This window comes from Schistocerca serialis, chromosome 5 (assembly GCF_023864345.2).
Source record: "Schistocerca serialis cubense isolate TAMUIC-IGC-003099 chromosome 5, iqSchSeri2.2, whole genome shotgun sequence".
Classification (NCBI taxonomy): Eukaryota; Metazoa; Arthropoda; class Insecta; order Orthoptera; family Acrididae; genus Schistocerca; species Schistocerca serialis.
In genome coordinates, this window is record NC_064642.1 from 746,967,429 (window position 1) to 746,979,777 (window position 12,349).

The 12,349-nt window shown below is 41.3% G+C and overlaps 1 protein-coding gene across 2 annotated transcripts in view; it reads right to left on the reverse strand.

The window, feature by feature from the left end:
• LOC126481412 (inositol 1,4,5-triphosphate receptor associated 2-like) overlaps positions 1–12,349 on the reverse strand; it is a 700,219-nt gene that overhangs the window by 19,825 nt on the left and 668,045 nt on the right. For both annotated transcript variants that reach the window (XM_050105150.1, XM_050105149.1), the window contains exon 14: positions 9,342–9,440. In XM_050105150.1, the coding sequence (XP_049961107.1) occupies positions 9,342–9,440 (99 nt within the window). The remainder of the gene's footprint in view (positions 1–9,341; positions 9,441–12,349) is intronic.

Below are 12,349 nucleotides of genomic sequence, written 5' to 3' on the forward strand. Positions count from 1 at the left end.
CCACTATACGCCATCGCTCAAAGTCCGTCAACTGCACATACGGTTCACGTCCACGCTGTCGCGGCATGCTACCAGTGTTAAAGACTGCGATGGAGCTCCGTATGCCACGGCAAACTGGCTGACACTGACGGCGGCGGTGCACAAATGCTGCGCAGCTAGCGCCATTCGACGGCCAACACCGCGGTTCCTGGTGTGTCCGTTGTGCCGTGCGTGTGATCATTGCTTGTACAGCCCTCTCGCAGTGTCCGGAGCAAGTATGGTGGGTCTGACACACCGGTGTCAATGTGTTCTTTTTTCCATTTCCAGGAGTGTAGCTGTTGGATGAAGTAACCAAAAAATTAACCAGTTGTAGCCATTAACCACGTTTAAGCTTGGACATGAATCGAAAGGTAGTATCAGCTTCCTCGGTGTATCCGTTAGCAGATCGGAGAGGAAACATTAGAATGCGTCCTAAAAAGTAATGCCCCTGAATTTTTTAAACTCTTACAGCGTTCTAAATAAAACAAACGTTATTAATATTATACAGGGTGGTCCATAGATAGTGACCGGGCCAAATATCTCACGAAATAAGCATCAAACGAAAAAACTACGAAGAACGAAACTCGCTTAGCTTGAAGGGGGAAACCAGATGGCGCTATGGTTGGCCCGCTAGATGGCGCTGCCATAGGCCAAACGGATATCAACTGCGTTTTTTTTAAAAATATGAATCCCATTTCTTATTATATATTCCTGTAATACGTAAAGAAATACGAATGTTTTAGTTGGACCACTTTTTTCGCTTTGTGATAGATGGCGCTCTAATAGGCACAAACGTGTAAGTACGTGGTATCTGCTTCGTGATATATTACCCGTGTTAAAATGGACCGTTTACCAATTGCGAAAAGGGTCGATATTGTGTTGATGTATGGCTATTGTGATCAAAATGCCCAACGAGCGTGTGCTATGTATGCTGCTCGGTATCCTGGACGACATCATCCAAGTGTCCGGACCGTTCGCCGGACAGTTACGTTATTTAAGGAAACAGGAAGTGTTCAGCCACATGTGAAACGTCAGTCACGACCTGCAACAAATGATGATGGCCAAGTAGGTGTTTTAGCTGCTGTCACGGCTAATCCGCACTTCAGTAGCAGACAAATTGCGCGAGAATCGGGAATCTCAAAAACATCGGTGTTGAGAATGCTACATCAACATCGATTGCACCCGTACCATATTTCTATGCACCAGGAATTGCTTGGTGACGACTTTGAAAGTCCTGTACAGTTCTGCCACTGGGCACAAGAGAAATTACGGGACGATGACAGATTTTTGCACGCGTTCTATTTAGCCACAAAGCGTCATTCACCAACAGCGGTAACTTAAACTGGCATAATATGCACTATTGGGCAACGGAAAATCCACGATGGCTGCGACAAGTGGAACATCAGCGACCTAGGCAGGTTAATGTATGGTGCGGCATTATGGTAGGAAGGATAATTGGCCCCCATTTTATCGCTGGTAATCTAAGTGGTGCAATGTATGCTGATTTCCTACGTAATGTTCTACCGATGTTATACAAGATTTTTCACTGCATGACAGAATGGCGATGTACTTGCAACATGATGGACGTCTGGCACATAGCTCGCGTGCGGGTGAAGCGGTATTGAATAGCATATTTCATGACAGGTGGATTGGTCATGGTCCGCACGTTCCCCGGATCTGACGTCAGCTGATTTCTTTCTGTGGGGAAAGTTGAAGGATTTTGCTATTGTGATCCACCGACAACGCCTGACAACATGTGTCAGCGCATTGTCAATGCATGTGCGAACATTACGGAAGGCAAACTACTCGCTGTTGAGAGGAATGTCGTTACTCGTATTGCCAAATGCATTGAGGTTGACGGACATCATTTTGAGCATTTATTGCATTAATGTGGTATTTATAGGTAATCACACTGTAACAGGATGCGTTCTCAGAAATGATAAGTTCACAAAGGTACACGAATCACATTGGAACAACCGAAATAAAATGTTCAAACGTACCTACGTTCTGTATTTTAATTTAAAAAACCTATCTGTTACCAACTGTTCGTCTAAAATTGTGAGCCATATGTTCCTGATTATTACAGAGCCATCTATCACAAAGCGAAAAAGTGGCCCAACTAAAACATTCGTATTTCTTTACGTACTACACGAATATGTAATAAAAATGGGGGTTCATATTTTTAAAAAAGCAGTTGATATCCGTTTGGCCTATGGCAGCGCCATCTACCGGGCCAACCATAGCGCCATCTGGTTTCCCCCTTCAAGCTAGACAAGTTTCGTTCTTTGTAGTTTTTTCGTTTGACGCTTATTTCGTGAGACATTTGGCCCGGTCACGATCAATGGACCACCCTGTACACATTGATTCGTCATGTTTACATATTTGCAGCTCTCAGGCGCTAGAGGGCTCCCAATTGTAGGGTGTAACATCGCGGTGTGTAAAGTAAGTATGTCTTTGGGTGGAAAGCAGCGTGCTGTAATCGAGATTGTAGGCCGGAGTGGCCGAGCGGTTCTAGGCGCTACAGTCTGGAACCGTGCGACCGCTACGTCGCAAGTTTGAATCCTGCCTTGGGCCTGGATGTGTGTGATGTCCTTAGGTTAGTTGGGTTTAAGTAGTTCTAAGTTCTAGGGGACTGATGACTTCAGAAGTTAAAAGGTTTAAGTACGTCTAAGATCTAGGGGACTGATGACCTCAGAAGTTAAGTCCCTTAGTGCTCAGAGCCATTTGAACCATTTGTAATCGAGATTCGAGTTCTAAGGGTTCCATACCAGACACGGGCGCTGCGACATCTGCCACAATCCGACACTTTGGCTTCACTGTCGTCACTCATCCTCCTCCATACAGTCCCGATGTGGCCCCACCCGATTTTAATCTGTTTAAAGTACATCTTCGAGGACTTCAATATGATAGTGATGAAGGGGTGCAAGCATAGGTGCTTCTGTGACTCCGTCAACGAAGTTCAACATTTTACAGTGAGAGTTCAGTTGTTGGAAGAAATGCGTTCGTCGCCAGAGTGATTATGTTGAGAAATAAATACATAGACATGAAGAATAAAAATGTGAAATGTTAACAACGTTTGTTTTATTTAAAAAGCTTGACAATTTTCACATAAAAATGTTGGAGGCACTAGTTTTCAGCACGTCGTCGCATGTTTAAGATGTAAAGCGACTACAGAGAGTACTTCCAGTCATCCGACACAACATCCAAAAACACATTTTTACTCGGCGTTAGAAAGATTGTTTCAGTTCCCTTTACTGACGAGGAATGAGCACAAGAATACATAATACGAAGTAGACTGCGCTAAGACGCAGCTAACAAGAACGGGACACGCAAATTATGCGGCCCTCTAAAGAAAAATGTTAAACGAGCCAAACGCTGTCAAACAAGATGTCGCGACGAAAACAAATCTTCCGTTGCGCTTATGTATAAAGAAGTGACGGCATAGCCAGATGTTTTCTGAGAGAAAAGGTTAAAGTCTCGGTTCGGACTAATAATTTTCTTGGGCACGCCTTGAAAAGCAGACAGAAGTTACAGAAGGTTTAATACAATGAATCAGCAATCTACAAAATCAGTTGCCGAAATTGCAACAGCAGACATATCCGCTAGATATGAAGACTGTTTAATGTACCCCGCAAAGAACACTGAGACCACCTTCTAACCGTATGACATTCGAACGCAACGAAGTAAACCGTAGGAGAAATTCAGGAGAGCATGAGTGTAGCCCTCATATCAGATGAAGGTTCTCTGTGAAAAGTGCTGGAGGCATTGAAAATATTTACGAAAAAGGAAAGAAATCCAGATAATCTATTAAATGAGGAGAATAAGTTCAATCTGAGGGGTTTTTCTGCTTGTTCTATGAAGTAATATAGAATATTACGCTAGTATGTTGTTAGTACATATCTTTATGCCTCGCACGTTCCCAGTCGGATTTGGTATCTTCCCTAACTGTACTCTGATCATACACCTGGCCAAGGAACCGTGGTATATGGCGACTGCTTTTTAGTGGTCAGGCTACACTAATCGACAAGTTTAACAAGAGTACATCTGTACTGTAGTTTACCAATAACTCAAACAGATACTGGAAAGTTCATCACACATTATGCTATATTTTAATGGTTACCTCTCTTATTGTTGCTATTAACACATATTTACCTAACTTCCTGTCTGTTTTCAACCTAAAATATAAAATCTCATCTAGGGCTTCGTTTTTATTTCGTATGGTCTCTCACATATCTGGATTATTATTTGAGCTAAGTAACTAAGTGCATGATTTGCTGACTCAACTACAGGTCCCCTCACATAATCACTTTCCATCCATCTATTAACTTCCTGGCTGGCCGTTGTGACCGAGCGATTCTAGGCGCTTCATTCCCGAACCGCGCTGCTGGTAACAGTCGCAGGTTCGAATCCTGCCTCAGCATAGATGTGTGTGATGTCCTTAGGTTCGTTAGGGTTAAGTAGTTCTAAGTCTAGGGGACTGATGACGTCAGATGTTAAGTCCCATAGTGCTCAGAGCCATTTGAACCATTTATTAACTTCCTCTACATCTCTCACTATATAGGTAGGTGGTTTCCAAATTCAGTAGCCTCAAGACACAGATTGCTGTGACAACTACGTTGAAGGGCTTAGATGCGTAACACATATTCTTCATCTTCTTCTTCAGGGTTGTCGTCTATTACCTAATGTGCGCTACCCGTCTGTGAAATGTGTAAACATTTTTTGTGTGTTATCGTATATTTTAACTAGTTGTGCATCGTATTTTCTGAAGTAGAAGGTGGGGAACAGCCTAGCATTTGGCTAAACGAGCGTGGGAAACTACCAAAAAACCACACTCAACCTTGCCACTGCACAGGCCACGGTCGTTAATCCGCACCACAGATTCGATATGCGTGTGATACACTTTCCTGTTTCAGATGCTAGCACGCTGCCATTAGTGTGGCGATCCGAAGGAACCCGATGGTAGTCTGCGTGGCGACTGACTGTGCTGTTCAGCGCAGCACAGGTGCACAGTGAGAATGGTTGACCCACCAGTAGGTGAAGTAGTACTGTAGCACCAGCAGTGTGTCATGCACATGTCGCCTGCTCTGCATCATTTTCAAACAATTTTATAGAAACTATTGGTGGGATAACTGTAAAAGATTTTGTTCACAAACAGTGCTTGGAAAGAACATGCTTATGTCTACCCGACAAAACAAAAGTTGTTTAAAAAATATTGTTGATCATTGGACATTTTGTAGAAGAATAATGTCTGATGGTTTCTGTGATGCCAAAAGTGAAGTAAAATCCGGACCTAAGGCCTGTAGAACAGATGTGACCCAGACTACAGAATGCAGTGTTCAATGAACCTCATACATGCAACAGAGACCTTATTGCATGTGTTCAATAGGAATGGAACTCAACTAATTCCTGGAATGACAACAATGCCTGCAGGAGTTTTGACAGATGAGTTGAAAAATGTCTGCTTAATCGGAATTCCATACAAAATACTTAAAAAAGCAAAAAGATGACTGTCCAAACCACTCATTGAAATGTAGAACGAATTTTTATAAAATAAATTGTGAAATAAAAATATCCTTAAAGAACATTACAGAGATTCCATCAACCAAATATATATAGTAATTCTCATTCAGACAGTATTACTGTTTTGTAGATCTAAAGCTGAGAACACATTGATCTGCAGCAATCTACTTGTCCAGGTGAAAATCGAAAACCAGTATCTCTGACAAACTGTAAGACATTTGAAAGGAAAAGGTTCACTCCTTCACTCTCTACAGGAATAGGCACAAAATGTTGGCGTGCTATTTGCTTGAATTTTCTTTTATTTAATTTTTTTGTGTTTTATAGTTTGCTGAAGTGCAGAAAGAAAATCATTTAGTAAGATTCAGTTCCAACTATTCACTAGCAAACCTTAAGTTGCAGCAGAACAGACAACTTATTTTCACCCAACATTTTAAATTTTTCTCCTTTCAGAGAGGTGTCTTCAGTGATGAGGTTTCAGTAACATACTTTTGTCCTAACAATAATAAATTTTACTTCTTTTTTCGAAACATAACAGAGTTTAAACTACTTAACTTAAGTTTTAATTGTGGCAAATGCTAAATCATTGTCTTTGATTAAACAAGTAACTGAGGACAAGACAGGTTAATAACTTATAAAACAGCTCATTGTTGGTTTAAAACAATTTGTAATCTCTTCACCACGTTATTGCATATCCACACAATTTCTCTTTTGAACAGCTATTGCAAGCCCGTAAAAAACATGGTTCTATTGAAAATCTGTGAATACTTCTATTGTTACGTATTTGCAAAAATGCTTTTACCTTTATGTGTTACCATTTGCCAAAAACTCAATGTGATAGCTTGAACCATTTATGAAGTGTGATGGATATTATGAATAATTCACTACAGCCATAATGTTCGCGCGCACAGGTGGAAGTGAGTGTGATAAATAAGATCCAGTTCGTCAGATTGGAGAAAGAAACAGACCTTCTCTGAAGTCTATCTTTAATGATCTCGTTGTTGATGAGATGTTAAATCCTAATAGTCCTTTCTTCTTCCTTTCAAGTTTGCAGAAACAATCATGATGTTGGTTACATTTTGTGTATAGCAACTTATATCCTAATGTGCACAAAACACTAACTCAAAAAATGGCTCTAAGCACTATGGGACTTAACATCTGTGGTCATCAGACCCCTAGAACTTAGAACTACTTAAACCTAACCAATCTAAGGACATCACACATATCCATGCCCGAGGCAGGATTCGAACCTGCGACCGTAGCAGTCATGCGGTTCCAGACTGAAGCGCCTAGAACCGCACGGCCACACCAGCCAGCACACAAACTCACAGCGACTTCTATTTTTTGTTACAAACTATTCGAATTTTCTACTGTCACTTACTTACTTTCGAAGTATAGCAGTAACTATGAGCAGTAACACAAAGAGAGGCAGTTTACCATTAAGCTGACATATAAGGGTATAAGTAACAAAAGAATTCGTTTTATAACAAATAGTTTTCGTAAAATCGTTTGCGAAAGACTGAAGATCAGTTGACGGGCACCAAGCTCGAGTTTGGCCCCCTGCTGTGTGGCCGGTGCTTGTAAACTGTGGTTAGTGCTGCCACGCAACTGGCGCTGTGTGCTGCCCCATGGGATAACACGGGGATATTCTTCATGCTGTTTCATGCGACCTCCTGGTTCTATGCTATGCTACATGAACCAGTCTAAACACTGAGATGCACACATCTCATCTATCTCATATATCCCTTGACTCCGTCATTTTTCTTTGCCACTCGATTTCTGTTTGCAAATGTTGGAAGTCATTTTATCCCTGTATTTTCATTGGCAGCTGTGTACCTGTGTCCTTCCCATGCCGTTGTCCTACAAGTTCACCCACTGACTGATATGAGTGAACGTGAGTTCTCATGAGAGTAGCCAGTATCTGTTTGCTAGGGCAGTCTTGCGTATAGTGGCAGCTTATGTGGAGAGGCAGAGAGGTTTAGCTGGGCCGTCAGAGCTGGTGTATAGCAGGTAACTGCTGTTACATCGGCAGCCAGGTCCCATGGGTATCTCTGGTGGGTACACCCCACCACAGTGCGAGCATACACAGTTAGTGCTCAGTCTGTGCTACATACACTTTGCTGGAAGAACTGGGTGAAAATGGGCATATTTTAGGAGTCTGTAGATGGAGTTGTTTGAATTAATTAGTCATAAAATTTAACCATTTTTATTTCAGTTTTTTGTATATTATGGGAAAATCATGTTAATTATAGTAGTAGTAATTTCGTGTGTGTATTTAGCGTTGTTTTTGCATTTTTGGTAGTGCATACATTGTGTGTGAGTTAGGTTCACATGTGGCAGAGTAGAAAAAGTTTTACTCTCCCACATAGTTTGGTGGAGTCATTCTCAGGGTATAAAATAAATTCAATGAATGTAATAGGAAGTAGTGCAGAGCTGAGTTTTATGGACTTGTAAATCAATCGCTTCATTGAGATACAATGCTACGTGGTTGGTCGTAGGATTTATGTCCATCCCTTGTTAACTTTTGATTAATCTTCCCACGTTCAGTGCGTAAGTGATGTCTGTAGAAAATTCCAGACTTAAATCGGTTTTCTTTGTGCAAATAATGGTATGTTCCACCATGTGTTGCTCAGAATGCAGCGTACTGTATTCTTTATTCATCATTACATCAATCTGCAGAGAAGAATGAATCTTACAGGCCAAACGACTTTTCATTACTTGAACTTGTGTAATTTAACAGATTTTAGCAGTTTGCAGGCTTGCTCAAATTGATTTTATTCCTTCATTAATTTTTCAGCAAAAGCTTATACTTTCAGTGTTCATGTGACACTTGCGTGCAATACTAAAGTTAATTTCAATTTTATCATGGAAAATATGGCATTTCTTTGTGTGGATAGTGGCATGTTTCGACCATGAGTTTCTCAAAACACGCTGAAATTCATTTCTCTATTGTTCATTGGATAGACTGGAATCCACAAGTTACAGTGAATGTCTATACAGGAGGATCTTTTTCTTGACTTCTGCTTTCTGTAACTCAATGAATTTTTCGTGGTTTGCGCCCTCTTCAGGGTTGATTTACGATTCTTTCAGCTGAATAAGTAGTGGGCTTGATTTAACTATGAAGTAGGGAGCAGGCCAATGAGTTATACTGATCAGTGCACTTTCATTGTGTATATTTGATCCATCCTTAACTTGTTTAGTTAATAAACCATCCAAAACACAATTTCTGTGTAACAGTCCTGTCCCTATCCTTAATATATTTGTGGAGGAATGAGATAAAACATGTTATTAGTAAAATATGGCATAATATTCTGTTTCTTTGGTGGAAGAAATTGAGGAATGTAAAGTTATCAGCTGCATTTTTCTAGCTCAATTGTCAGATTCAAGTCATACATGTTGGACAGTAAATCACTTAACAAAGTAACGAGAATTAATACATGAAAATGACAGTTTGGTTGATAATGAGACTAAAAAATAAATGTGTTATGCATCATTAATCTTGGAAAAGTAAATGATACAGGAATTTTTATTTTGCTAATCTTGTCTAGAATGGGACACTTAGTTGGTGGATGCTAAAAATACTTGCGTTGTTTAAACTTATGAAGACGAGGTTCTACTGCTTGTCATTTTTTGAACTGACACCTTCTGCCAAAATCATACCTTCGTAACTACCTCTAATCTTTTTTTTGGCTGACCATCTCAGCATACACTGTTTTATTCAGAGTAGTAAGTGTTTAACTGTATACAATTTATTCAGTGTTTTAGTTTAATGGAAGTATTGCATTAATAAGATAATGTATACTTACTAGTTTAAATACATCTGCTTGAGAACAGACACATTCTTTATTGGTTCTGCATCAGGTGTAGTGGTCCTGTCAGCATCATCACAGCAAGGATGCTTCAGACTGAAACAAAAAAATAAAATAAAATGGAGATGCACATCATTTCTTAATTTTGAGATGAGAAAAAGGATAAGGATATGATGCTTGCTTTCCCTGTGGGGAACTTGTTCTGGTCGTTAACTCAGTGGATTAAGTATCCTACATACCAAATGTGTAACTGTATGGTGTAGTGTCATGATAGTGAGGTTGATGACATGAGAATAGTGAGAGGATGAAATCTGCTGCTGACAAAAGGGGTACCACCTCACCCCCTGTTGCTGCTGAAAAATAGTTCATTAGTAGTAGGGAAGTGAGAAGGCACACATAGCTGCTGTTGGTGCTGTACCAGTATCAACAGGGCCAGTCACCCTCTCTCCATGAGTTGCCATGGTCAGTACAGTGTGGTATGGAATGGTACAGATGTATGTATGATCAATGTGCTCAACATTCAGGTCATCACTATACCCAATAACTTATTTCGAGATGAATATGGCCAAAACATCTCTAATTGCATTCTAAAACTAATCTGTACCTGCAATGACATAGTCTGTAGCATTATAAGGTCACTATCATCTACATGTACAAAATGCATAAACACAACAAAATATTCTACACAACAACCTATGTAGAGGGTTTGTCAAAATAAAAAAAATGCTGTAACACAGAGCACAATCTTCTCATCAACATTGTTCAAACCATAAGCTATGTACTGTTAACATGTGGCATACAGAAATGTGTACACTGTGAAATAGTGCATCCACTTGTCTCAGCAAGCACATGTACATCACAGGAGACTGCCACACCCAGAGACATGATAGCATTACTGTTTTCCACATTAGTGGCCAAAGGGAGGAACATTGCGACTGGACCATTGGCGTCAGCGCCATCTGAGCGTGTTGTTTCTTAACCTTAGCTCTTGTCCATGCCACTGGCTAGTAGTCTTCTTGCTGTACGGCAAGGTGGCTGCATGTACAGCTACAGTAAACTGTGCTACGTATTCTCTATAAAGGCTACGCCTGTGGCCTTATTTTCCCAAGTTCGCACATGGCGTCTGACTCAGCAGAATGACGTTCCTTTCCCCCTGCCTCTTTGGACAGTGAGGCAGGGGACACAGTGGCAATATTACGTCTCCTGTGCTGCACTGCAGTCAGCATTGTATACGGGTCTTCCTTTGGGTATCCTGGCCTGAGCAATTTCAATGTCCGCCGCAGTGCACGGAACTGGATCTCAGTTGCTTGGCAGAGGGGTTCACAGGTGCGAGCGCTGGTAACACCACCGTGCCGCGGCGCCACACACCATTCTGCTATCCAACACACAGTTCTGTTGTCCAATTGGAGCTCGCAGCTGCCCTGTGATCTCTGTCGTGCAGCGACAAAGGACTCGCTTCGGTCTCTTGATCTCCGCTTTCACTACGTTTCTTCTCTCTTTGTTTATCTGTAGTGTCGTGTGCACTTGTTCGTTTCCTTGTTGTTTCTCTTTCTGTTCGCACTCAGCGAGTCGTTGTCGATGGCCCCAAGCTGGTCGGCGCAGCCTCAAACTTCCCGATATTTCATCGAATTTAGGTAACAACGTGCATCAGATGTAGCAAATTCGCTTCGTAAGTGACTCGTGCGGCTGCGTCCAGGGTATATCATTGAGTAATGGATGGTACGCCTTCTTTAGATCATCAGTGTGAGCTACAACAAAATTGCGATGTTCAGGTAAAATTTGAAGAGACGGCATTTGAAAGTGTGGTTTGGTCTATAACTGTTACCTCGACGGATAAGTTAACTGCTGTAACACTGTCATCATCAAGTCCTGGTAAGATGTGCTTCGATGGAATCCCAACACCACCGTTTGCGTTAGATAGATAAATAAGTACTCAATTAGAGAGTAAGCAATGTTGTGGTACATCTTTTCCACTTGCCTGCCGATACACTGAATCCTTGACAGTGTCCTGACATTCAGAAACAAATGGTTGTCGATGCAGCATTCGTTTTTTTTTCTACTAAGCACCCACTATGGCGGATCCCTTCTGGGGGTTACCTTATCTGAGTCGCAACGCAGCTGGGAAAGTGTTAGGTTTAAAGACAAGTAGTGATTCGCTTCTCATTCAGCAGAATCAGTGTCAGCAGGGTCGGGCAGGAGAGCAGGATGGTCAATGGTGGGGAATCACCACGTCGTTCACTGAAGTGGTTATTAGCATCTGTATTTAGAACACGCAGCTCTTCCGATAAGTAGAGCTCTCCACAACTGACCCATATGGATCCAATGACGAAGATGCGCATATATTACACTGGTGTCCAAGACTTTTACAAATCGCACTTAGGTGCCTGGCAGAGGGTTCATCGAACCACCTTCACATTAATTCTGTGTTATTCCACTCTCGAACAGGGCGCGGAGAAAAAGAACACCTACATCTTCTTCGTGGGCGCTCTGATTTTTACTGTGATGATCGTTTCTCTCTATAAAATGTTTTCGCATTCGGAAGAGGAAGTTGGTTATTGAAATTTCATGACGAGGTCCCGCCGCAACGAGAAAGGCCTTTGTTTTAATGACTTCCACCTCAAAACCAGTATCATGTCCGTGACACTGCCCTTCTCTCAACTTTCTCGATGTACTGAACTTTCTCACATTTCCTGTGTGTTCTTTCCAATTTACGATTTAATTGTAATTCCTAGGTATTTAGTTGAATTTATGGCCTTTAGATTTGATTGATTTATCGTGTGACCGAAGTTGAACGTATTCCTTTCAGCACTCATGTGTCTGACCTCACACTTTTCATTATTTACCGTCAATTCACAATTTTCGAATCATACAGATATCTTTTCCAAATTGTTTTTCAATTTGTCCTGATCTTCTGGTGACTTTACTACACCATAAACGACAGCATCATCTGAAAACATCCTAACACAACTGCTAGAGTGGCTCCTAAATCGTTCGTAGAGATGCGG